The following is a 25,046-nucleotide window of genomic DNA, read 5'->3' as shown; positions in this document are numbered from 1 at the left end:
TATTGTGTTGTACATCAGACTTGTCAAACCCTTTACTGAAGATTCAGCTTTGCCGTTCAGTTTGTTTTGGTGCGAAATGAAAGTAGAAAATAGAATACAAAGTATAAAAACTCAGACGGATGCTGGCTCTTATGAAACACACATACGCATACACTCGCACATACAAAGTCCATGCTGGCTGAAACAGTTGTGAGGGATTCTGCCCCACACGAGAGCCTATAAAAACGAGAACACTTTGGAAGCAAGAGATACAACTGTGTCAAGACAAACAAATATAGGAACATTGTAACACCATAAAGTGGCCAGAAAATGATAGAAAACATACAGATGTGATTTCAGTTTTAAGCTGGCATTGTAACATTAATTTATAAATGGATACCGACAAAAACAAAGGAAAATAAAACGTACAGTTATATGAAAATAAGCAAAAAGATATTATCTGAGACCAAAACTATGCAAAACATTCAAAAATAAACTATACAATATCAGACTTCTCAAAACAAATTATGAACAATATTATAGATAACATGGATTGTGAGGATTGGATCAGCTTGCAGATCAAAGGAACCCAATTTCAATGGCATGCATACCAAAAAACACCAAATCAAATCTTGTTCTGCAAAACATTATGCTTGTTTACACACCTGGACAAGTGTGCAAATATGTTACTAAAGCCAAATACGTTTGCGCCCCCCAAAGCATCATTTACACATTTCAAAACTGACATGATTTGGAAAAGAGCAATTCTATTTATGATTAAATGGGGGCCATTCCGCTAAAATGCAACCATTTCCATTGCAATGACATGGAGTGAGGGATCTCTTTGGACACTTCTACCTTGTCGTCATGCAAAACAAGGGACACCTAAAACAAATCCTGCTTTTCCCGGTCTTATAATGCTTTGGAATGAAAATGCCCCTTACAGACCCGCATCAGACATTTCCTGCATGAAAATGGCTTTACACCCTGCAGACAACAAATTCCCTACTTGCTTTTCCAGTAGGAGAGGTCGGCTTTGCCGAACAGCCTTTCATTCTGAGACTAGTTCTAAATCAAGAAGCACGATGACACTGGATCAGGGAAATGCGTAAGTACCAGACAGGTTGCAGTATGTACATTTTTGGTAACCACTATGACTTGGTGATCTAGTTCAAGTGAGTAAAGTCATTTAATGGCTGCAGGGATTCTGTTCACTCTCGACACATCATAATCGGGGTGAGGTGATATTCAGCAATCCATGATGGCAGAGTTACACAACAGCTTACAGTCACCTTAGAAATGGGACATAATAGACTTGTACTCAATTTGAATAAAAAGAAGCAGTCCTTGCCTAAAAAATTAAAACTCAGGTGTAGTATTTGGAATGCATTATTATTATTATTATTATTTTTTTAACAAACATTATAGGTCATTGGCTTTTAACATTGGTCTGTTCAAAAATGAAAAAAAAAAGAAGCTATAATATCCTTTGGAACATATATTCACAGTCTTCAAAGTTCCGTTTTACAACAAGAAGGGGAAAAAATGCTGCAGGGGCAGGGAAATGGTTTATTGTTTGTTTCTTTTTGTTTTCTTAAAGCTTAGCCAAAAAGCAAAAGGAACATGCATCTAGGTATTCTTCGTTTCCAAATCCACATTAGCAGCATATTTTTATTTATTTATTATTTTACAGAAAGAAAACAAAAGAAAAAAAATGGATTTCATGTGTGACAGAAACTTCAACAAAATTTTACAAACTGCAATGGCTCTGTAACGGTGCTACTCCACAATGCAAGGACAAGGGCCCTTTTTGATTTTTGGTTTTCTTAGTATTTGACGTAAAAAAGTCACCTGTCTGCTTGCAAAGAAGCAAAAACGGCAACTCTGATGCGTACTTCTTTTATTTTAAAACTTTGTTTTCTTTCCTTAAAAACAGCAACAAATTCTCAAGTATAAAGAAGCCTCTTTTTCTCATCTTTATGCACCAATGGTGAAAGTGTTAAGTCTTTGGATTTTCTTTTTGTTTTAAAGCGTGAGAATTATTATTATTATTATTCTTTTTTCATTTTCATATATGACAACACAAAAGTTGAAATGAACATAAAAACTATAGCAGACTGCAGCCACATTACATGGAAACAAGTATCTGCTTTGTAGTGCTGAAGGAGAGGCAGTTATCTCCACATCTACAAAGGCAGGGGGTACAGAAAGAGGATAGAAAGGAGGAACAGATTGACAGCTAGAAAGAAAGAAAGAAAGAAAGAAAGAAAGAAAGAAAGAAAGAAAGAAAGAAAGAAAGAGAGAAAGTCAGACAGTGGTAAGTGCACTAAGGTAACACAAATATAACTGAAACATTTTCAAACACCCCATATTTCTCTTCACTTTTGGTCAATGCTGCACCAACCAAAGGGGAGAAACCCCTTGTGACAAAGAGATTCAGTTGGGAGAACAAAAACAAGAAGCTGAGTATTGGACAGAAATAGAGTAGAGATCGTTTCCTGCTCCTTAATAATCTAGTCTATTGGAATGACCAAGACAACACCAAATGAAGCGCCTTAAAGTTGGACGATACAAAAGCTAAATGTACACAAAGATTTTTCAATCTACCATACTGTTTAAATTCATTTCCAATGCAACAATCTACTGAACACCAAAAATGTATATATCTATCATAAATACAGAAAGTTTTTTTCCTAAAAAAAAATCTTTTTCCCCCACCAAGTCTGCAATGCTGTCTGCAATGTCTGGGTAAAATGGGATAACTCTCCCATTAAAAACAAACAAACAAATAAAAATGATAAATGATAATAATTAAGATGGTTTAAAACCAGCAATGTAGCTACTCACTGAATGCCCAGAAACTTTAGTTGAGTTAGTATAATTTCTGAATACTCTCTGCCAATAAATGTCATACAAAAACACAAATGTCCATCATTTGTTTGGAACAAAATTAATAAAACAATGACTTTGTGTAACACAAGAAAAGGTTGTGAGCTGTTGACCTGAGAATAAAATAGACATTACATTATTTTTCTTTTCTTTAGCAAGCCATTGGTATCTGAATGCTTAGATAGCAAGAAAACTGTAAGACTATTCTCCCATACAGTACATACTGGCTTTATGTGACTGTGCTATTAAGCTGAAATACTTTTGCAAACAAGGGTCAGCTTGTTGTCTCGTTCTTTGTAAAGAGAATTGTGGGGCCATTCAAACAACTTTGAAGCAGTCCACTGCAATACAGCATTCCACTAGCAATAACCGACTGTAAACTGCTGTGAGCTCTATTCATATATTGGGAGTTGTAATAAACTAAAACCAGCATGTTGATATGGGAAAACAATCCACTAACATTTAAATTTTTGGTTACAAGCTTTGGAATTGCAGTTAGTCTTTACACATCTTTTTCTGAAATTGGTTTGTATACTTTAAACATTTTAAACATTGCTGCTTTTTTTTCTTTTGTTTTCTTTTGTCTTGTGTTTTTTTTTCCTTTTTCTTTTTTTTTTTTTTTTAAATATTGTTCATCACTGAAAGCTTTTACAATCTGATGGAGTCCGATCCTACACTAGCGAGATTACTACTACAACTACTGTTGTCTTTGAGACAGCCAGGCTGTTGTGGCTCCTCTGCTGGCCTGCCCAGCCTGTCTGCTGACTTCTGACTGTTGTCAGAATCAGATTCATCGGTAAAGACGTCTGTTGGTATCGAGGTCTGGACCCCTGAGGTGCTCAATGAACTTGAGGTAACCGTTGAAGGAGAAGAAACTGGAGGAAAAGAAGACAATGCAGACGAGGAGGGATTGGGCTTCCCAGCTAAAGCTCTGGAGAAAGGGGTCTGGGACCATGATTTGCCTGTAGCAGTTGTGTTGAGTGGAGTGGTTGTGAAAGAGGAGGAGGTGCATGAAGATGCAGACACTGATGAGGACGGCGTGGTGGCTGATGTTGTTGGCGGAGGGGATGGGGTGTTGTTTGAGTGAGTGGCAGACTGCGAGGTAGATGCGGTGTTAGGACTGGGGAAGCAGGCTGAAGAGTGAGGTAATAAATTAGTAGCGTGCTCTTTGGCATTTCTGGATCTCTTGATTGTTCTGTGTTTGTGCAAGGCTGAATCCAGGTGTTTACTGAGCGCTTTGTCCCCTTCTAGTGTTGTGTCACAGGCAAGGCAGTCATAGAGGCCACCTTTTGCTGCATTCCCACTGTTGGGGACCCGAAGCAACATCTCTTGCAGGTTTGCCACAGACTGACCAAAAAAACAAATTGACTTGAGGTGGCTGATAGCCGCTTCCTCCTTGCTGAACACAGCTTGACACTTGCGGCACGCCAGACGATACTGAACTTTGGGGACAATATATTGGTCAAGATGGGGGTCTGCACCTTTGCCATCCACTTCATGCTGCTCAGTGGCTAGGTTGTTGTGAGTGGAAGAGGTTTCGACTGAGGCATTGCTCTTTTGCTCCTCTGTTTTTCCTGGATCTTTGGCAGAGTCCTTACGGTCCACAGAGTTTTGTGATGTTTGGCTTGCTTTGGGTTGCTGGATCTGCTGAAGCTGCCGCTGCTGCTGCTGAAGTGCCTCCTGCAGGCTCTGCTGATATTGCTGGTAATGTTGAAGCAAAGATCCTGGTGACAGCCCCATCAGGGCCTGTGATAAAGCTGGGTTGTAGGGGAAAAGACTTTCCATGCCATACATAGGCTGAAGATATCCACCTTGAAGAGCACCTGGTATCTGAGGGGCATAATATGGAGAGAAGCCAGGCATAAAGTAGGGCAGGAACTGACTTGTTAAAAGAGCTGTTGGATCTGAAGCTAAAGCTGCTTGAAGAGCTTGAAGTTGGGCAGTATCGACCACATACTCCATACCAGGTGTTGGCATCGAGGTGGCCGGAACAGCAGTGTCTGGTTTTTCTTTCTTGGCACTGGCAGCAGAAGTGGAAGGAGTGGGAGTACCCCCAGCTGAGGATGGTGTGGGGGGCTTTTCAGCCTTCTCCTTGGGTTTCTCTTTCTCCCTGGCCCTCTCAGGATCACGATCTTTGGGAGCATCAGGACGAGGGCCTTGCTGAGTCATCAAAGAGTTTGATGTAGAGGTGGGGGTAGGGCTTGAGTGGGTGACAGATGTGCTGGCCTGAGCTGGGCTGGGCGAGGCCAATGAAGATGAGGAAGGGGTCTTGTTGGGTAAACCAGATGTGGGGAGACTAGGTGAGGGTACACTGGCACCAGGCATGTTCAGGAGGTTCGGAGGTTTTGGAGGGGTTAAAGCTGCAGAAATTGACACAGAGAAGCAAAACATGATTTATGATTAATGTTGCAATATACATCTGAGAGTTAGTAGTTATCATATTTTAAAAGTCTCACACTCATACTAGAGACATAATTTGATGACATACCTGAGTTGGATGAGTTAAAGCCTGGTATGGAGGGACCACCAACACCTGGCAGGAGAACAGGGGGGATCCCCTGTAAATTTGGATATCCTGACTGAAGGTTCAAGGCTTGCAAGGCAGGTGTGTCAAACATCCCTTGTTGCTGCATGGCTTGTTGTTGTGCTAGTCCCAGGACCTCATTTGCTTTCTTGATACGATCCATCTCCTGCTGTGCCATCAGCTGACGAACCGTAGCTGGATCAAAGTACTCTTTCTCTTTATCGAGTTGACTTCCAATGGTATCCTTTACTTTGGAGATGTGTTGCTGGGAAAAGATGTGGTCTCGCACTGAGAGGCGAGCACTGTATTTAACACCACACAAAGAGCATTCTGTCTTAGGTCCCTCGTAAGAAGTCTGGTTAATACCAAAGTGCTTAGCCATGCTGAGCTTTGCCTTCTTTTCCTTAGCACGAGCATTTTGAAACCAGACCTGAACAACTCTCTTTGGAAGTCCAATGTCATTGCCAAGTACCTCACACTCCAGCATGGTTGGAGTCCTATAATCATTGAAGCAGGACTTGAGCACCTTAAGCTGAAGATTAGTCATCTGTGTTCGGAAGCGCTTTTGACCAGGTCTGTCTCCACTATCAATGCTTCTGCTTCCAGAGGCCCCTGGACTGGGTGAACAAGGGTCGGCCAGACTAGATGTTTCACTGTAGTCTATTATATTTTCATTTTCAAAGTCTTTTGTGTAGAAACTTGTTGCAGGGCTCACCAGTCCTGAGGACATCTGTTCATCATTCTCAATGGAGAAGACTGCGCCCCCAGATTTAGAGAGAAAATCTCCACTATTATGGCTGTGCTTTGCATCAGCACTGTCATTGTCAACGTTTGCCTCATCACCTGTGGTAGTGTCAGTGATGGCTGTATTCACAGAAGAACAATCATCATTATCAAGTTTATTTTGATCAAAGTTTGTGTTAACTGAGGAAATGGTTGGGCTTTCAAACTCCTCTGCTCCCTCAACCTTAATAGATGTTGGGCTCAGGAGAGCTCTGGGGGACAAGTCCATGCTTTTGCTCACAGGTGACAGCGATGAACTTTGCGCATCATTGTTAGACTGGGCAAGATGAGCATAGCTGGAGATATCCAAAGGATCCATTTTCAACTGCATGGCCTCCTGTTCAGATAGCAGACCAGAAAGCGCTAGGTTGTAACCAGCACGTTTAGCCTCATGCCAGTGGCGTGAGCGAATATGGGCCTCGAGGGCAGTTTTAGCTTTGAATAGTGCTCGACAAAATGGGCAGCGGCGGTGAGCTTGAGCCGGCCCAACAGCCCGAAACTGACCTTTTCTTTCTCTGGCTCTTGTGTTTTGGAACCATACCTGTACCACTCGTTTTTTAAGCCCCACTTCATGGGCAATGTGGTCAAGCATTTTACGAGTAGGATTGGAGTCAAGCAAATATTTCTGGTACAGAATCTCTAGTTGCTCTGGTGTAATAGTGGTTCGGAGGCGCTTGTCTCGTTGCGGTTCCTCTCCACTATTCATGCTGTCACTTTCTCCTGGACTAGTTCCTGCCTTTTCCTCCAATTTCCTCTTCAGGGAGTTCATAGTGGATGTGGGTGTTGATGGGGAGGTGGCAGAATTGCTGGACATTTGGGGTATTGCTCCTGCAAGGAGCTGGCTAGCAAGCAGAGGATTGCTAGGATCAAACAACATGAAAGACATGTCCATTGGGCGATCCAAAAACTGAGGATGAATGAACTGATTTTGGACACTCAGGAAATGCAGTTGCTGGTGTTCCTGCCAGTGTTCAAATGAAGGGAATGCAAGTTTGCACTGTTCACACTGGTACGGGATCATTTGCTGGGCCAACTGCTGCTGTGAGGCAGAGGTTAAATGAGCATTAAGGGCCATGTGGGAACTCTGGGAGGTCTGACTTGTATGTGAAATGGAGGGACCACTATGCTGTTGCTGTTGGGAGAGGGAAGGTGAAGAAAGCTTTGAATTCTTTGAGACTGTATGTGTCTTCTCCTCTCTTTGTGGTCTCTGCTGTGGAGTCTCAGATGGATGAATGGTTTCCTGTTTCAAAGATGTTTGCTCTCTTTGGCCCAATGATGTTTCTGGAGAGTGTTTTGATTTTTCATCAAAATAGTTTAATGTGTGAGCTGGTGTAGGCTCTTCCTTTTCAGATGATGTGATCTGAGAAAATGCAGAGGATGAAGGAGGAAGAGGGCAGAGGCTTGAGGATGAGGGAATTGGTGTTTGACCTGATGACCCAGAGAGAGTATAGTATTCATGAGAGAGATCCACAGAGTCCTCATTTAGACTGTCATACTGACCGTCTTCCTCCTCGTCTTTGTAACAGAGCTTCTTTTGGTGTTTAATTAGGTCAAATATGCGCTGGAAAACCAGGCTGCACTTCTTGCATTGATAGTTTAAGTTGGTAGTACGAATGTATCGGTCATTGGATAACTCGCGTCGGTCACCTTCTTTCCCTCCTTCTCCCTGGTTCTCATAATTTTTACGGGCTTTCTGTCTAGCATTTTGGAACCAGACAACAATGACTCGAGTTGGAAGGCTCAGAAGATTGGACAACTGCTCAAATTCATCATCTTTAGGATAAGCATTAGCATCAAAGAAATCTTGCAGCACCCTCAGCTGGTAGTCTGTGAACCTTGTCCTTGAGGACCTCTTATTTCCAAATGATTCCTGCTTTTGAGGCTCAGGGGAGGGTGGCTTTGAATCAATTTTGGTTTCTTCAAGAGTTGTAATAGGAGGGTTGTTAAAATTATAAGGTGAGTCTTTGTTGCGTTGTCGCTCTTTAAATAGTGTATTGCGGAACCAGTGCTTGATGACTTTCTGGGGGAGTCCTGATTTATCTGCCATTTCCTTAATTTGTTCCTCGTTGGGAGAGTTGTTGATGTCGAAATACTGGCGGAGCACCCTTAGCTGGTCATCTGTGATACGGGTGCGGGGTCTCTTATTCTGTTGCTGCAACATGGCGGGGGTAAGCTGCTGTTGGTAGAGCTGGGCCAGATCAGTGGCCAGACTGGGCTCCACAGCTGGAAGTTGGGCAGGAATCTGAGAAGGTAATGACTGGAGTGACATGGGCTGCATCATAAGTGGAGAGAAGAGAGGCAGATCCATCGGCATTGTAATTTGGGCCAGTGTAACTGGAGGCTGAGGAGTTGGAGCAGTTGGTGGTGTCAGGTTAGGAGCAGAAACGGGTATATTTGGTGTTGGTGCTCTCTGAGGAGGTGGAGGTGGGGGTGGGGGTGGAGGTGGTGGAGGAGGTGCAGTAGCTTCGGGTGTCTGAGGTCTCAGTGGGTACAGCTTGTCATATTGTTCCCTGTACTCTTTGGCAAATCTCTCTAGGAATCTGAACGGAAAGAAAGCCTGGTGGATATGCTCCTGATGACTCTTGAGAATCAATATGTTGGAAAAGAGCTTACCACAAGACTCACACTCCAGTTTCTCTAATCCTTCAATGGGGTCAACTACTCTGGTGATACCAGCTGGCCCACTGCATCCTGACAGAGATCCTGTAGGCTTTCTTTGTGCTTTTTGCTTGTTCTCATTGTACTGAATTACTAACTCGAAGCCAAAATTCTCCAGTAGGGCTTTGGTGGCATTCCCTCTGGCATCTGAGGCAATCCTTGGAGGAGGAAATCCAGAGTCATGGTTCACATTTACAACAGCTTGAGGAGGATCTTTCTTATCTTTGGTCTTGTCTGACACATCTTTTGGAACATGATCCTCAGCTTTATCACTTATTTCTTTATCCTTTGGCAGCTCTCTTTCTTTCTCAGTGTGAGGAGATGGCTTTGGCTTTTTATCTACAGGGTGAGAAAGGCCACTGTGCTGAAGTAAAGCCATTTGGCTCGATCCTTGGGAGTGGGAATGAGATTGGTGCTGTTGCTGAAGGTGGTGGTGCATAAGCTGTTGTTGTAAGCAGCTCTGCTGGGCTTGCTGGGCAGAGTTTTTCTGTTCTTCCAACAGTGAAGCAGCAGATCCACTCAGGTTCAATGAAGAACTGCTCGGGTTCATCTCTGGATTCAGTTGAAATTCTGCCCCAGGAATGTAAAACGGAAAGAGCAGCTGCTGTTGCTGAAGAGGGAGAAGAGCATCTGCTGTCATAGGGAAGTGCTGGAGAAGAGGGTTAAAAAGCTGGGACTGAAGGAGAGCAGCCTGCTGGAGCTCTTGTTGGAACTGAGCTTGTGCCTGTGCCTGAGCCTGGGCAAACTGCTGCTGCTGTTGCTGGAGCTGCTGCTGATGACCCCTCGAGGCTAGCATATCTGCAAATTTCTTCTTTTTCACTTCGTGATTCTCAGAGGGAGAGGGATGACAGGCTGAGTTTCCCAAATTATCTACATTGTGAGAATGACTTGACAGATGATTACCTCCCATGATGCTCTGTGCTGTCTGAGCTCCAGCTGGAGAGCTGCTGCTGTTGTTGGAGCTGGTAGTTGAGTTAGTGGCTGGGATAGGGCTTGGGGTTGAAGTGCTATTGGAAGTGCTTCCACTTGGGCCACTACTGCTAACAGCACTAGAAGTGCCACCAGCTGCTTCAAGCTTTGCTGCCCTGGCCTTGGTTTGATGAAGAACAGAGCGCATATGAATCTCCAGTGTAGAGCTCTGGCTGTATGCTACATTGCAAGTACTGCACTTGAAGGGTTTATTATCAGGGCTGCTGGTAGGCTCTGGCTGACCGGTGGTAGATTCCTGAAGAGCCCTTTTGACTTTGTGTAAGTGAGACACAGAGTTGTAGTGTACAAGAAGAATATTCTTTTGGGTAAATGACTCTTTGCAGACTGTACACTTGAAAGGACGAGACGGATCTAGAAACTTCTCCATAGTAAAGTTGGGGCCTTTCCTAAATGGCAGGGCTCGTTTGGGTTCAGATCCAGAATCTTCTTGCAAAGATCCAGAGTCACTGCCAGTTGGGCTTTGCTTTTCCTCTGGGTCACTTTCATCTCCCTCTTTCTCATCATCAAGAAGAGCTCCCTGGTCCTCCCCAAGTGAGGGATCACCCATAATCATTAGGTCTCCATTCATCAGTAAACCTCCATAGAGCTGCTGGATGTCAGCTTCACTCAACTCCAAATGACTGGTCTCCAGATGCTTCTTAAGTGCCTGTAGGGTCCTGAAGCTGCGCTGGCATAAACAACACATTGTAGCTGCTCTGATTACATGGTATTGGGAATGCAGCTGAAGTTTCTCTATTGTCTTGAATGCCAAACTACACTGGTTGCAGCGATATTTGTAGACATGACGATCAGAGACAGGCAGTTGGGGCCTTTTATTGTGGACCTCATTGAAGTGCATCTGAAGGGCATTGGAGGATTTAAAGACTTTGTTACAGCCCTTTTTCCAGCAAAGAAAACTGGTGGAATCATCTCTTGCAGGCTGTTGTTCCTCAAGAGGAGACTTGCGAGCTTCAGCAATGTCTGAGGCCAGACAAACTCCTTTTTCAGGCTCAACATCTGCCACCTCTGCAATCAGAAAAATAACACACATTAAAATTCTGACAACAAAAACATATTTGTGTGTTTTTAAAATGTTTGTCCTCAATTGCGCAACATTCTAACCTGTTTGTTTCTTAATCTCATCAGAGTTTGAGTTGACGATGGGCTGAGTTGTGGTTTGAGTATCTTTCTCTGGTCCAGGGACTGGTATGAACATGCTTGCTGGCAGTACTTCTGATGCTGCCACCTGGAAAAAGAAAAACATATTATTTGTTAGGTTAATTATAAGCCTTAAACAATAGCATCTTGATAAACATAGAACATCTAAAATTAATGTAAAAAGGACAAGGCAAGCTTGCACATTTAAAACCAAGAAAATGTCTGCATTGTATACAGTAATCCTTCATTGTAAACAAAAATGTGTAAAATAAAAAGATTCATATGAGGTGGTACAGGTGAGATATGTGCTATAAACATAAACATAATTTGACAAGATAATCATATTATTTGAACTGGACACAAACACATTTACTGTCCCCCTCTTTCACACAGGTGACTTAATTTGCCATCCATGGAATTTGCACTTTGATGACTGAAGGTGTTTTGTCATGCACTGCGATAGTTCTGCAGCTGCAGCCAATTAGTATGATGGGCTGAGTGGTCTACCTTGGCCAGTTGAAAAGCTTGTTAGACAGCCTAATTAAATAAGTCTTCCACCTCATAAAATGTGCTTTTCATTCCAATAGAAAAGCATGGTGCAATGGTGAAATTCTATCATTCAGCCAGGAATTCTGGGTAATGCAACAACTGTCAATTTCTGGGTAATGATCAGCACTCTTAATTTAACATACAGCACTCATTAATATGTTTTCCAGCAAACCAGCATATATTAATCTAAACAATTATGCTAATGATTACTTGAAAACAAAGTCATTAATAAAAAATGCAGATACATTTAAATGTAGGTAGATGGCAAGCAGCATGTTTTTTTAGTCAATTTAATTAGAAAATTTAAAGTAGCAATGAATATTGTTGTGATAAAGGAGCACCAAGGTTTGCTTGGCACTTCAAAGGTTGAAGTTAATCAAGTGTGAATGACAGCTACCTCCCTTCTATCTTTTAAGTGCACATGATTCTCCATGCCTGGCTCTCACTCACTCGCTATCTTTCTCTTTCTCAGAATAATAATAAAAAACAGATTCATTAACAGGATCCTATTTAACAATAATCAGTGACTGAGATTAGAAAGGGTTGGGAGATGAGCCACTGTGTGCTTCACCTTCCTTCAATTAACTCCCCAAACTGAATAATCAAACTCACTCATCATGCATTTCAATATCCCAATCCCACAAATATATCCCCCTTCTCTCTCGATCTCTCTGCATGTATAAACTGTTCATCCCTTGTCTGAGCCCTTGCAAACTCTGTGCCTCAATTCTATGTTTCTTACACCAGATAGCAGCTTTATATCATTATTTTTTTAAACAAAAACTGAACTGTAGATTGCATAAATTCCTTCAAACTTAAATTATAAAATTAGTCAAGCTATTAAAGTAATGTTAACCAAAAATGACTATTTTCCTAGTAAGAGAGATCTAAGCAAACATAGTATCATTACATGGCTGTTTCTGAGATCTGAGAGATGGAACTGTTTTATACTGAATTTAAAATCTAATCACAGCCAGCAGCTTTAACTCAGTGCCATCAAATACAGAATGCCACCCAACCTCACGTCTCTGAGGTTGAAACACAGAAAAATAGTCAGTGAACCAGAGCCTACCATAAACATCTGGTTACTGCAATCAAAATCACACTGGGCAAAATGTAGCCCTTTTTTCTGCTTTTTAGCTTCCTCACCATCACCCACTCTCCTCCTAACTAAACGTGTTAAATGATTGTGACCAGTATGGAGAATTTCAGAAACAAAACATGCCTGTGATTAACATTACAAAGTGGACTGTTTCTAGACAACTGCATCATTAGGCAAAGAGCGCCGAGTGCTGAGAGTATCCCAAGGTCACTTTTAATTTGGACCGTCTAATTGGCAAACATAGTTCCAAATGGCTATCATCTAGCCAGGCTCAGAATTAATGAAGCACAATTATTTTCATTACCCCTATCTTAGACAGACAGAACATTAGACATAGAATGAGGGAGCGAGTGAGGGAGAGCGAGAGAACAGGAAGAAAGAAGAGGTGGGGTTAGTGGAAGAGAGTGCATCTTTATGCAATGTTTGCAAGAAATAAAAGTCACCTGATTCAGAATTCATTAAGCTTGTCTGTCTGACATGAGGAACAGGATGACTCTCGTTACTTGTAAAAAAAGATTCTAGTTTTAATGTGCATTGTATAAGCTCAGTTTCTATCATGCACCGCACTTGTACAGCACTCGGTGTGTTATTACCTCTATAAAAGAAAAAATATTGCTGTCTGGCCTCTACTAATGTGTTCACCATTTGCTTTCGGGCTGGGGGAGTGGAGGTGCCTTCACAGAATTAAGAGTGATTGGCCAAGCAAGCAATTCAAACACCACAGGCAAACTTACACATAATTATTTCACTGCTTAAATTCAGTGCAAGAAAAAAAAAAAAAAAAACACCCATGAAAGCAGGGTAGTCTCAGTAGAAGCCGAAATGGAATAAGGTGAGTATTCTCAGAGGGACCAGGCAGACTAGGCTTCTTGAGGCCTGAGCGCTCTGGGACTAGAGAGGTGGAAATAAGGTAAAGAGATGATGTAAGTATTACTGCTTCTAGCGAGTGCCTGGAATACAAATGACCTTAGTAATCACAAGAGGCTTTTATAATTTTTCCACTAAACCGAGAACATTTCTTCTAAAGTTAAGAATTACAATATTCATCAACTTTCTACAAACCAACTGTTTCTTCTAATCAGTGCTGAAATTAAATATAGAGCAAAAGTCTACTGCTTTGCAGAATTTTTTGCCTGAGAAAAACCCTAGCAATGCGTCTCTTCTAGAGTTTCAGAGATCTCGACAATGTCACGAAATGTGCTCTGATCTGCCAAGATGATGTCTCTGATCAAAAGTGAGATTTTTTTTCACCAGAAACTCAAACATTTGAAACATAACTGAGTTCTCCATTAAGTCCCTTGAGGTAAAAATGAGCAAAAAAACTTTTGGGAATGTAACCTTGTAATAAAACAGGGAAATTATATTGACCATAATAATACCTAACCAGTGTTACTCATAGCCATGTTCATGCGTTTGCCTTGCACAACTCATTTTCTATATACAGGATTGCCAAGGGCCATATCACAATGAGCAGTTTCCTTCGGCAATTTTAATAAAGCCTTAAAATGTCACATTTTCGACAGAAGGAAAGAACCTTCAGTCCACAAAGGCAGAGTGAGCGAGAAACTGTGAGTCATTTGTGAGGTTGATGTCTGACATGATGATTACTACTGAACATGACAGTTAAGGCCATGTTGCATTTGTGTAAAAAGCATATGGCCTTCACACCACACAACAGAAAGGAAGTGAGGTCTCACATAAAAAACAAAAGATCGCAGAGAAAAATTAACTGGGCTTAATAAATATCCATCCACTAGACAGACTGAATGGGAAATATTTAATAAGGTTCTTTTGGCTGTGTAAGTAAATAAACTTGGTTGAATGTCTTGGGTGTTCTTTAAGGGAAACAAATGCATGCATATGAAATGGAAGGTGAAGTCTACTATGATCACTACCCCTAAACACTCTTCTGCAGTAACTTACTGTGGCAATTAGCTTGTCGACGCAGTCTGGTGCCACACTGTGGAGGTGAGTGAGATGGAACTGCAGGTGGACCTTGTTGTTGAGCATGTCCTGGCACAGCGGGCAGCGGAACATGGGCTGCACTGAGTGCTGCGTCATCACGTGCATTCTGAGCCGGTTCAGATCTGTGTTGCTGAACTTGCAGTAGGGGCACTGGTACATCTATACAATAACGAGAAGGTCGAACAAAAAACATTATTTTCTTGAGAAGTGTGGTAAAATCAAGGGCAAAGCAAGGCTCGTCTGTCTCCCACACAGTGAGGAGTGGGCTACTCTGAGAGGTAGACACTTCAAAGAGCTCTCATCTGTCAAATATCATATTGATTTTTCACCTTTTGCACAATTAGCACTGCAAGAGCAGCAGAAAAGATGGAGAAATATAATATTTTTAGAAAAAAAAAAATACATGCATAATTTAAAAAGGCCAGCTACATTCTACTACTCTATATTAAAAAGGGCTGAAAACAACATCCTTGGATATTTTGTTAATTAATGGGTACAGTTAATGAGACCTACATGCCTGGGGATTAGATACGGTCTAACTGAATCTACTTCACAAAAACAGACAGAGAGAATTCTAAATGTTTTGCAGAGGATGTAGATTTTCCTCCATACCTGCTCTCCAGTGCTCTTCTCAGCGGTCCTGGGTCGTTTCGACGAGAGGGGGCTTTCTGCTGCCTCGGACCTTGAAGAAGGCCGCTTGGAGGGGACCGGGGAATCAGTCTGATCCCTCTCCGATTGGTTGGATGCTGTCACAGACACAAGAAGAAGCATACTTGTCAAAACACATCACCAATTTGGCAGTCAGGGCATGCAATCAATCAATAAGCCAGCCTTTACAAAAATGAAACGCAGTAAAACTGTAGTTTTGTCTCATAAAATGATGCTGTACTGCACAATGAAAAAAAATTATCACGGTTAAAATGGCTTTTATGAAGCCTGCTATGCTGAGCTTACTAGTGGAAGCAGACTAAAATGAAGACGTGGTAATAAATTAACTTGCTAATGTTGAAACAAAGCATAGTACGATGCATTTAGTTTGATGATACTCAAACAACACGTGAAAATCTGATATTCATACACTTTTGTGTAAAAGTGAGGTAAACAAATGCTGAGCATTAACATTCATGTAATTCAAATCTGGTGTCATATTACCATGCAATATGCTGTAATATCTTCACTTACAATATTGATCACATGTAAAAAACTGGATGCAGTATTAAAGCAGTTTTTAGTATCAATGTTGCCACACTCACGGCGTAATTAAGAAATTGCAGTCACTTTTTGTTAGGAAGTGAGTTGCATGTCTTTCTAAACTGTAATATATAGGCATTGAACAGGTAACAGCCAGGCCGGCGGATTGCTAAGGCAGGCTGCTCCCCCTCCAAACCAATGTAGTCTTTTAACCGCTCCTCCCATGGCACTTAGAAGATGCAGTGCGCCATGCTTTGACAGCTCGTCTTTTCCTATGTTGGATGTTTAGGACATCAGACATTGGCACAGACATCTAATCAAAACATTAGTTTGCCACAGTGAGCAGCTTTAGGATGCATGCTCTCTCAGATGAAGCCATTTGAAGTGTGGCTTCAGCGAAGGGATTCGCCCAACTTGAAAAGAGTCAAAAATACCACAGGCGGCTTCAAAATGTATCAAGAAGAAAGAGTTCTGTTCTGGTTCCTTTTTCGATTCTTTTTCCTTGTTTATTTGCACTTCTCGTTGGAATACAAAATTACATTCCCTACTTATTTTGAGTTTCATGTTACATTTTGCTATAGTTTTTAAGAAAAGATTCTTCGCAAACTATGTAAGCTGGTTGCTAATATTGAATCTATTGCTATTTGCGTGGCTCATTCATTTCTAAAAAACAAAACTAGCTACCTAGCTAGCTAACTAGAATACATGGATAAAACAAAGTTGAAGAAAGCAAACTAGAGGTGGCAATAGATAGTAATATCAGAGTGCATGATAAAAATAAAAAGCTTGTATAGAAAATAAATCCACTAAGTCATAGAGGGGTCAAGAGAACACACTGTTCACGCTGCTAGGGGAAAGAATTCACAATGAAACTTAAGACGCTCTCTCTCACCAGCCCATAATGAGGCCATAAAGAGTTAAATTTGGCATGATTTGTCCAGTCCAGAAAGGGCAAATTGAGAGCAGGGGATTGTGGGGGTCAGTTTAAACTGGGCTGACGATGTTTCTTGGGCAGACATTAAAATGTCAGGTCCAATCAGGGCAGGGCAGCTGAGCACTGGCTTTAGTGGGGGGCCCTACTTGGGGGAACGCTGCCTGCTGTGGCTCCTAGAAACTCCCCCAATCAGCCAGTGCTGCCCTATTAGGTCCAGTCATAGCCAATCCCATTAGACACATCCACCAATAAACAAAGCAAATGTTAAACAAAGGAACCTCCCATTTGTTGCCATTAACCTCTACTCTCCATCTGGGCACTTCCTCTTTACTGCACTGCTCTTGGCTGTCCCTGTGCCAGTCCCTTGACTTTTCTTAGCCCATGTATCATCTGCCTGCCAAATTATTATTAGTTTTTTTTTTCTTTTTTTTTTCAGGTGCCTCGAAGGTTCTTGGATCAATATACTTGGTAACCCAAATTTTCCACCAAAAACAGCTGTAGTTATTTTTAATACAATAAAACAGTGGAAACATGGTATTAACCACCATTCTCGCCAAACACATACTGCTAATGTTATTTAAAACGTAAGCTATACATTTAACAAAAACTGCAGTAGCTGTGGTATTTTGGTGGTTACCATGGAAAATTAATTTTGTTAGGGAGGTCAGGATAGAGAGTATACTGTGAGTAGGCAAAGTAGTTTAAAACACAGAATACTTTAGCTAATGCTAATACATGTAAATAAACCAAAAAAAACAATTGCCTGTGACTCCAAGTATGATTGAGAAAGGGCTAAGTACACTATTTGAGCATTACTTGTAATATTTTTCATTGTAAATTCTGTCTAATAGACAATTGCAAATGAATAACATGAGGTCAGGGGAGCAGCTGCCTGCCGGAGGCCTGCAGCACGTGTGGAGGGGAGGGTGGCCCGCTGCCTCTGGGCACAGCCGCACCTCGTCACGCCCAGTTAGGACTCCATAAATCTGATCAATTGTTTGCTTTTAAAAAGCCCCAAAAACCCACTTCTGCCACCAAACCCCCGTGACTAAAGCCCAGCTACCGTATCCTGTTTTCTGTTGTCAAGAGACGGAGGGAGAAAGCGGGGAAAAAACATCATCACAGTGCACGCTGGAACAAAATGGAGACCAATAAACTGGGACTTGTTGGCATGAGCAATGTGTGTGTGTTCGGCACGGTTGGGTGGCCACAGGAACATGCCTCAACATCTGAGCAGGTCAGATCCATTATTAGAGACCATGACCAGAACCTGAGGGCTGGGGTTTCTCTTTCTCTCCCCGGTCTCTGCTCATGAACCTAGCTTTGTGTGTCAGGCTCTGGTATGTTCACTGTGTACTAGTGGTGGACCAATATGGGTTTTTGAAGGCCAAATCATTAGAGCAGGCTATTGTGTATTTAATAAAATAAAAAAAATGTAAAAAAGCATACATACTGTGGGATTAAAAATTTAAGGATCTGTCTTAGATCTACAATCGAAAGACAAAGGCAGTGATACATTGTAGTTTATATGCATTTAGGGGGCAGTGCTTACAATGGAGGCAAAGCACCTGGGTAAAGACCTTAAAGCATAGAGTTTCAAACTGTTATCATACAAATTTCGAAATGATCATAAACAGTCTTTAAATGGCCAAATATTAGCCCACACAAATAATCTCAAAATTGCAAAATATCAACCTAATGTGTATTTATAACATAACTAATATTCAGTATATTTCTCAAATTGATTTTTCCCTCACGGAAACATTATTTATTTTAATTTTTTTCTGGAGGTATTTTCTTGTTTTTACAGCCACGTGGTTTTTAACAGGCAGGAGTGGGAACTATTTTAGCCTGCCTGTGTGCAATTCTCGCCCCCTGTGCCTTTTTTCAAAACCATCCTAATGTAGTATCTGTAAATCTGACCTCAATTCTACCATTCACCAGCAGACCGCGCTTGCAGCAAAACCCACAGAGACAGCGACAACGCCCCAACTTTCATTTGACATCACAAAAGCCAAAGGAGAAGCAGTGAAAAGAGTCTTAAAAGTCAATTAGGTGATTATTTATTCATGGGCCTTTTCCGTAAGCAGGAGGTCTTTGTTCTGGATTGTCCCGTAAGTGAATTGGACTTTGGCACCTTCTCTCAACCCCTGGAGCTGAGAAGCATTTCCCAGTCAGCCAGAGAAGGCTGTCAGTGCTGAGTGCTAAGCCTCTAAATCAAAGATGTAAAGCACCGCAGAAGTATAAGGTTGACACAAGCATGACAGCAGTAACGCAACGCAAGTCCTGCGTCACTGAAAATGTCCACAAATGTAAGCACAGCTGCCATCATATCATTACCCAGGTGTCCTTAGGAAGTCATCTCCAATGAGACTAACTGGACACTAAAAGTGGGCGGACAGGGAAGGAGCAGAAAAATGATTTCTCCTGGCATATGGAGTGCAGCATGTGCATTTGCAAAAACCTAACAGAGTTCTGGAGATGAGCTCCCAGGAAGGCACTGGAAATGCAAAGTGGTCTTTACCTTATCCAGCACACCTCACCACTTTGCAACAAAAGCATCAACATTTGGTGGTTTATGATGGTTAGATCAGTTTGGTCCAAAGGTGATCAACAAGCATGGTCCTTCAGGGTAACTAGCTGATTAGGCTAGTTAAGAAGCATGGACAACAGCATCTCATGCTTCTCTTTTCATGGGTTCATATCTATTTCTCCGTTCTCTCGTTTGTCCTGCTTTTGTCCCTAGACCTTCTCTCTCCGCTCCTCATGACAGTTCTCCTTCCAGTCCATTAATACGATGAAGCGGTCCAACTCCCCAGTGTTTTAAGTCATTCACTTTTACCAAGGCTAACAATGACTGAATATTATCTTTTTCTGCTCATTCCCTCCCCCCTTTCATCCCTCTTCTTTTTAATCTGCAGGCCGCGTCGGTGCCCTGAGCAACAAAGGGCTATATTCCATTTCACCTCATATTTCTCAGGTAATTACTCTGCATCAATTAATTTCAAATAAAGAAAATTACAACCAAAGCCTAACGCCAACGCCACTCCATATTGCGGCTTATCATATAACAGTTCCCTTGGTGTATAACCCACTATTAAATGAAAGGACCACCTCCATGGCTCTGCAAAGGAAGTGCCCATGTAACCCCACAGGCGCGACTGCTACAAAGACAAATTTAAAATGAAGAAATTAAAAGGAGATATCAATTAGTGGATGTGTTATTAATCTTCTGATAGCTAGGCGGGAGCTAACGCTGCAATCACCTTTAGAGGACATATACGCACTGACACACATACATGCAGCCCTCTCTCTCTCAGGACGCCGTGCCAATTAGAATACAGGGAGTAAAGCTCATAAACACACTTCTCTGTGAGTGCTGGCTCACAAACAAGGACAATTTATAGCCTATTAGTCCACAAGACAAAAATAATTTTCATTTAAGGGATGACAAGCTTTTAAAGGACACAATATGAATATGCAAACACGTCTGTTTTTTTTTAAAAACGGCTTTGATTGATGCTTCTTTTCGGAGAGAGGGTCTTAGGAAGAACTTCAGTGACATGCTTTTCAGATTGTTTCACTACGCGGTAAATTCATGTTAAGACGCCGTCCGGATGATGCAATAAATATGGCATCATAAAAATCATGACATTTTTCATTCGTATATATACCATTTCTTCACTGTTATTCACGCAGTCAGCTGACAAGCTTGACAGCTACGGTTGTATTTCCTACGATTATAACATGCCGCGGTTAGAGCTCCTGCCTATACACAACAACTCCTGTAAAATCTATTGATGGACATCAAGGCCATGAAATAATGCTGGAGATGGAAACAGATCTGCTTGTAATAAACTTCCTCTGCATCCATCCAGGGGGTGCTAATGTTCACCTTGCAGTCGGAGGACAATTATTTAGCCGTCCTTCTCAATGCTGTCTCTCCTGACTTGTTCAAAAGAGACCCATCAGATGAGCCACGGCTTGACTACGGCTAGGTTCTAACACGCTCAACCTGAGAGTCATCTGCGAAGCAGGTTTCAACACTCGGTGTTCGCATGACTAGGATGAGAGGAAAAACTAATGAGAGGCCCTAATAACAGCCCGCGCAGACAGGGTGACTCAAATCCGCTCGGATGCGTGCCTTGAAATAACAGGTTAGCCAGGAGTCCAGCGGCTCACCGTTGACGCATTCTCAGACAATCTCCAGCCAAAACAAGAGCGCCTCTGTTTACTAAAAGCATTCCAGCTCTTCCCAGGCAGAGTTCAGAAAGCCTCTCGTCTCACGCCGCTCTGGCCGTCAATCATGAAAGCGAGTTCTAAACACGATTAGAAAAAGAATATAAAAGAGCTTCCATTAAAGCAGCACCAGTATGTTAGATCAGAACACCGCCAGGTTTCACTCTTCCACCCCCGTCACTCCTTCCTCCCCTCTCCACCTCTCCTCAGACATCAAACAGCACCCTAGACCTGGCTTCCTAATGCACGCTATTTTTAACTAAGCGTTCCTAATAAGCTGCTGGGAAGCCTGTAAATTTTTCATATGCAAGCACATCTTTCCTTTGTGAAAACACAGAAACACACTTATTTGGTGATTAGCAACTGACAGGGGGAGGAAAGGAATTGAATATTCTTGTATGGAATCGCATGCCTTTCAGATAAAGACGCAGGGCTCCTAATGCGCAGAGTCGTCTTCTTCGGCACCACAGGTAACAGCTGAATTATTAATCAAGCAGCTCATTTTAATGCTTTTTAAAGTGCTTTATTTTGATGTGTTAAAATATACTTTTAGCCATTTTCAGGCAAGCGATGCATATCATTATTTCTCCCCATCAAAGCCGAGTGGCACTCGCACAAAGTGCACAAACAACTCAGCCTCATTTAAAATGAAAGTTGAAAAAAAAAAAATCAAAAGTCGTTTTAAAAGATTTGCCTTCAAATGCTTCAGTGAACCTTTTTTTTTTTTTTTTTTTTTTTTTGCTGTAGTTTGGGGATTTAAAAAATAATGATCGTAATAATAAAATGTGGAACATGCAAAAGACTAAAATTGCTATCATGAAGAAATAAAGTTGCATCCTGAGGTACAGCTGGAGTGAAAACACTTGTTCCAGACAGGTGCATGCGGTGACTGCTTCCTCCTAGCAATCAAACGGCACCGATTGAACTCCACATGAACAGAACTTCAAATGCGAGATGGTGAGCAAGAATGAACACCGAACATTCAGACCGGCGCGCACCTGTCGAAGGACATGACTAATGTTTAACGTCCAAACCACACATGCATGCAAGTGTACTGATGTGTTTCCCAACCGTTTTTTTTTTTTTTTTTTTTTTTTTTTATACAGCCAACTGGTAAATATACTTTCATTGTGACCAAACTATAAGTGCTTTCCTATTAAACCATATTACACTATATATCATTTGCCAATATTATTATTCAAGTAAAAATCAACAGGGTAGTAGTCAGGTAGTACATGTATTCTTCTAAATCTGGCATCCAAACAAATGTATTATTATTATTATTAATATTATTATTATAAAAACATTATTACTATTATTGCTATTTTGATTCCTTAAAAGAACAAAAGAAAGGATTCAGGATTCAATTTAATGATTTATTAATTAAATATATATATAAGGTTTTCAAAATGATCACCCTCTGCACTATTTCATGTATGGGTTTGGAACTATTTTGTACGAAATCTTTGATTTCCGAAAAACACATTAGAGGTAGTATTGGTTGGGGTTTACAGTTCAATTTGAATTAAATAAGATTTTTCCTATTCATATTTTATCAATTGTATTCCTTTTTTGGTTACACGTTGCGATAAGTTTTAATTTGTTAAAATTAGTCAACTAGTATTAGTGAACTAACAATGAAAAATAGTTCTAAAAAGTATGATGTTAGTCAATAATAAACACCTGCATTTTTAATAACTAACATAAACAAAGATTAATAAATACTGTAATGAATGTATTACTTATTGATAGTTTTAGTTAGTGCATTAAGTAATTTTAGTTAACATTAAGAAATGAGACCTAATGGGAAGAGTTAGCGCCATTTAAAAATGGTACATATCCTGCACATGTTCAAATGACTGTAGTAACAAACCAGCTCGAAATGCAGCAAGTGCTGTAGGCCCTCACAGCTTTCCAAAAACATCAGCGGCACAGCAACACACCACTGATCTCCACTTACACCTCCACAGGCCTCTCTCTCCTCTGCACTCCAATCCACTCCAACACCCCGAGCAGCACCAATCCCCCCCCCTAACTCTTAAACCACACCTCTCTATGAAACCTGACACCTGCACCTGCCACAACCGCCCCCAACCCCACCTGCAAAATACTCCTATCTGATAGCATTCTTCAGAGGTGTGTGTGTGTGTGAGGCAGAGAACACGGTCACATGTGTTTAGACACATGGCCGCGCTGTAACTCTGTAAGCAGGCCCTGACTTGTGTTTTTGTCACTTAACCAGATTCGCCGTAATCAGGGATAATTTTTCCTGGGAATTCCAAATAAACATTAAAATTAAGCTCGATTCTTGGAAATATTTGAGCTCCTTTAAAGTACACGGACATATTTGACACAAACATCACCTTATTTAATAAGCCACAACACTGGAGCTGTGAAATATCAAGATTTCTCTGTGTCTATGTGTAAAAGGAACCCCTAAAATCTTACAGCCCCTGTTTCATTGGACCCCCTGTACAGTGAATTGGAAAGATAGGGCTTACCTGTCCCTTTGGTGAGCTCCCTCTCCCCCCCACTCTCTCTGTCTTTGGTTTGGTCCTCCTGATCTGTGGTGGTCTCACTGGCAGCCTCCACATCCTCACTCAGCTCTCCTGAAGGGGGAGGAGAGGATGGGATATGTAAATCAGCACTCCATCAGAATTGGTGGAAGCACTTAAAGGGACGGCAGCGTTTTTTTCTATAGGAGCGCACAACAATTGCATTCTCTGACAAGCATTTACAAGGTTACCAGACAAAGCCGCATCTTTCTCCTACCACACGTGCTGGACCATATAATTAAAAAAAAAAAAAAAAAAAAAAAAAAAAAAAAAATTATATATATATATATATATATATAGTTTTTTGCAATTATATTTTATATGTATATGTATATAGAAAACTATATTAATACATATGAGTGTATTTTTTTTTTTTCTTTTATATAGAAATCAAATACGCACATATATTTATACAATTTTCTATATACTTACACACTATTATATATACACACATGCACACACTTGCATTTTTCTGTAATAATATATTTGTGCCTCCAGAATGCATTTGCAAATTACCAAATTACACATTTGATCCTTTTAAGCACATGCTTATTTTAATAATGTCTTATATTTTTGATGGCATCATTTTATAGAGATTTCTTTTAAAACCAGCCTCGACTCCACAGTTATAATTCTTCATTTATGCAGGACCATGACACAAATATCTTTATGACTTCCTCTGTTTAATATGAACATAAAGCTGCAGCAAACCACACACATGTGGTAGAGACATACACACATTTTCCACAGCGGCTCCGAGCATGCAGACAGGAAAAATAATTGTTCGAGTTTCACAGAGAGAGAGGAGAGTTTCTGCGCGTCGCTCTCTCTAGTACCTCTCCCAATGTTCATAATTACAGTCCCTTGCTGCAGTTTGCTGCTGGGCCGCTCAACAATATCGGGCTAAGTTCATTTTTAAAACCCAAGGTAATGCAGAGCAAAAAAAAAATAAAAAAAAACATAAATATTTAAAACTCAGCTCGCTATTCATTTTATTTTGCCAAGTCAAATGCAGAAATCCCCTGTAACCATCTTAAAAGCCCCATTCTCAATATATTAGGCCATTTAAAGGCAGTGAACCCCCAACAATGGATCTCCAATAATGCCATGTGTAAGTAACAGACAGAAGAAGCTGAAAAACAGATAATAAAATGGGCATCAATCCTTTTTATTCCCACCTCGTGCCCCCCCGAGCACCCCGTTTCTCGGGCCGAGCTTGTTTAAAAGTACCGTGGCTAGCACACACAAACATTGATTTTGCAACAGTAAAGTCCGTGGCAGTCAATAAGCCTTATCAGTTATTACACAAGTCAGCTAATTCTCAGCAAATGTACTTAAATGTTCTTTTGAAAATGCCTCCCCATGCACTCTCCACTCTATCAGGTGGGTTATTGACGTATCGACAGGACAACAATGACCGCTGAAATATCCTGTTCAAATATTCATCTGCACGCTCAAAGATCTCTATTCCATGACAATATTCTGAACCCTTAACTTAAAACAGCTTTTATTGTCCAATAACGTTCCAGCCACTTTAGAAGGCCGCCTGGG

At 41.2% G+C, this 25,046-nt stretch overlaps 1 protein-coding gene across 4 annotated transcripts in view; it reads right to left on the bottom strand.

Annotated features, from left to right (window-relative positions):
- Positions 1–257: 257 nt before the first annotated feature.
- LOC113106448 (zinc finger homeobox protein 3) overlaps positions 258–25,046 on the bottom strand; it is a 221,569-nt gene continuing 196,780 nt past the window's right edge. For 3 of the 4 annotated variants that reach the window (XM_026268377.1, XM_026268376.1, XM_026268378.1), the window contains 6 exons: positions 23,442–23,549; positions 15,189–15,322; positions 14,535–14,735; positions 10,925–11,048; positions 5,357–10,828; positions 258–5,228 (listed from right to left, as the gene is read on the bottom strand). In XM_026268377.1, coding sequence (XP_026124162.1) covers positions 3,517–5,228; positions 5,357–10,828; positions 10,925–11,048; positions 14,535–14,735; positions 15,189–15,322; positions 23,442–23,549 — 7,751 coding nt within the window. In that variant the 3' untranslated portion in view covers positions 258–3,516. The remainder of the gene's footprint in view (positions 5,229–5,356; positions 10,829–10,924; positions 11,049–14,534; positions 14,736–15,188; positions 15,323–23,441; positions 23,550–25,046) is intronic. The other variant, XM_026268379.1, reaches the window with a different exon arrangement.

The sequence above is a fragment of the Carassius auratus genome, chromosome 7, assembly GCF_003368295.1.
Source record: "Carassius auratus strain Wakin chromosome 7, ASM336829v1, whole genome shotgun sequence".
NCBI classification, from domain to species: domain Eukaryota; kingdom Metazoa; phylum Chordata; class Actinopteri; order Cypriniformes; family Cyprinidae; genus Carassius; species Carassius auratus.
Note: the sequence above shows the minus strand (reverse complement) of the source record. Positions and strands in the feature narration are given on the sequence as shown.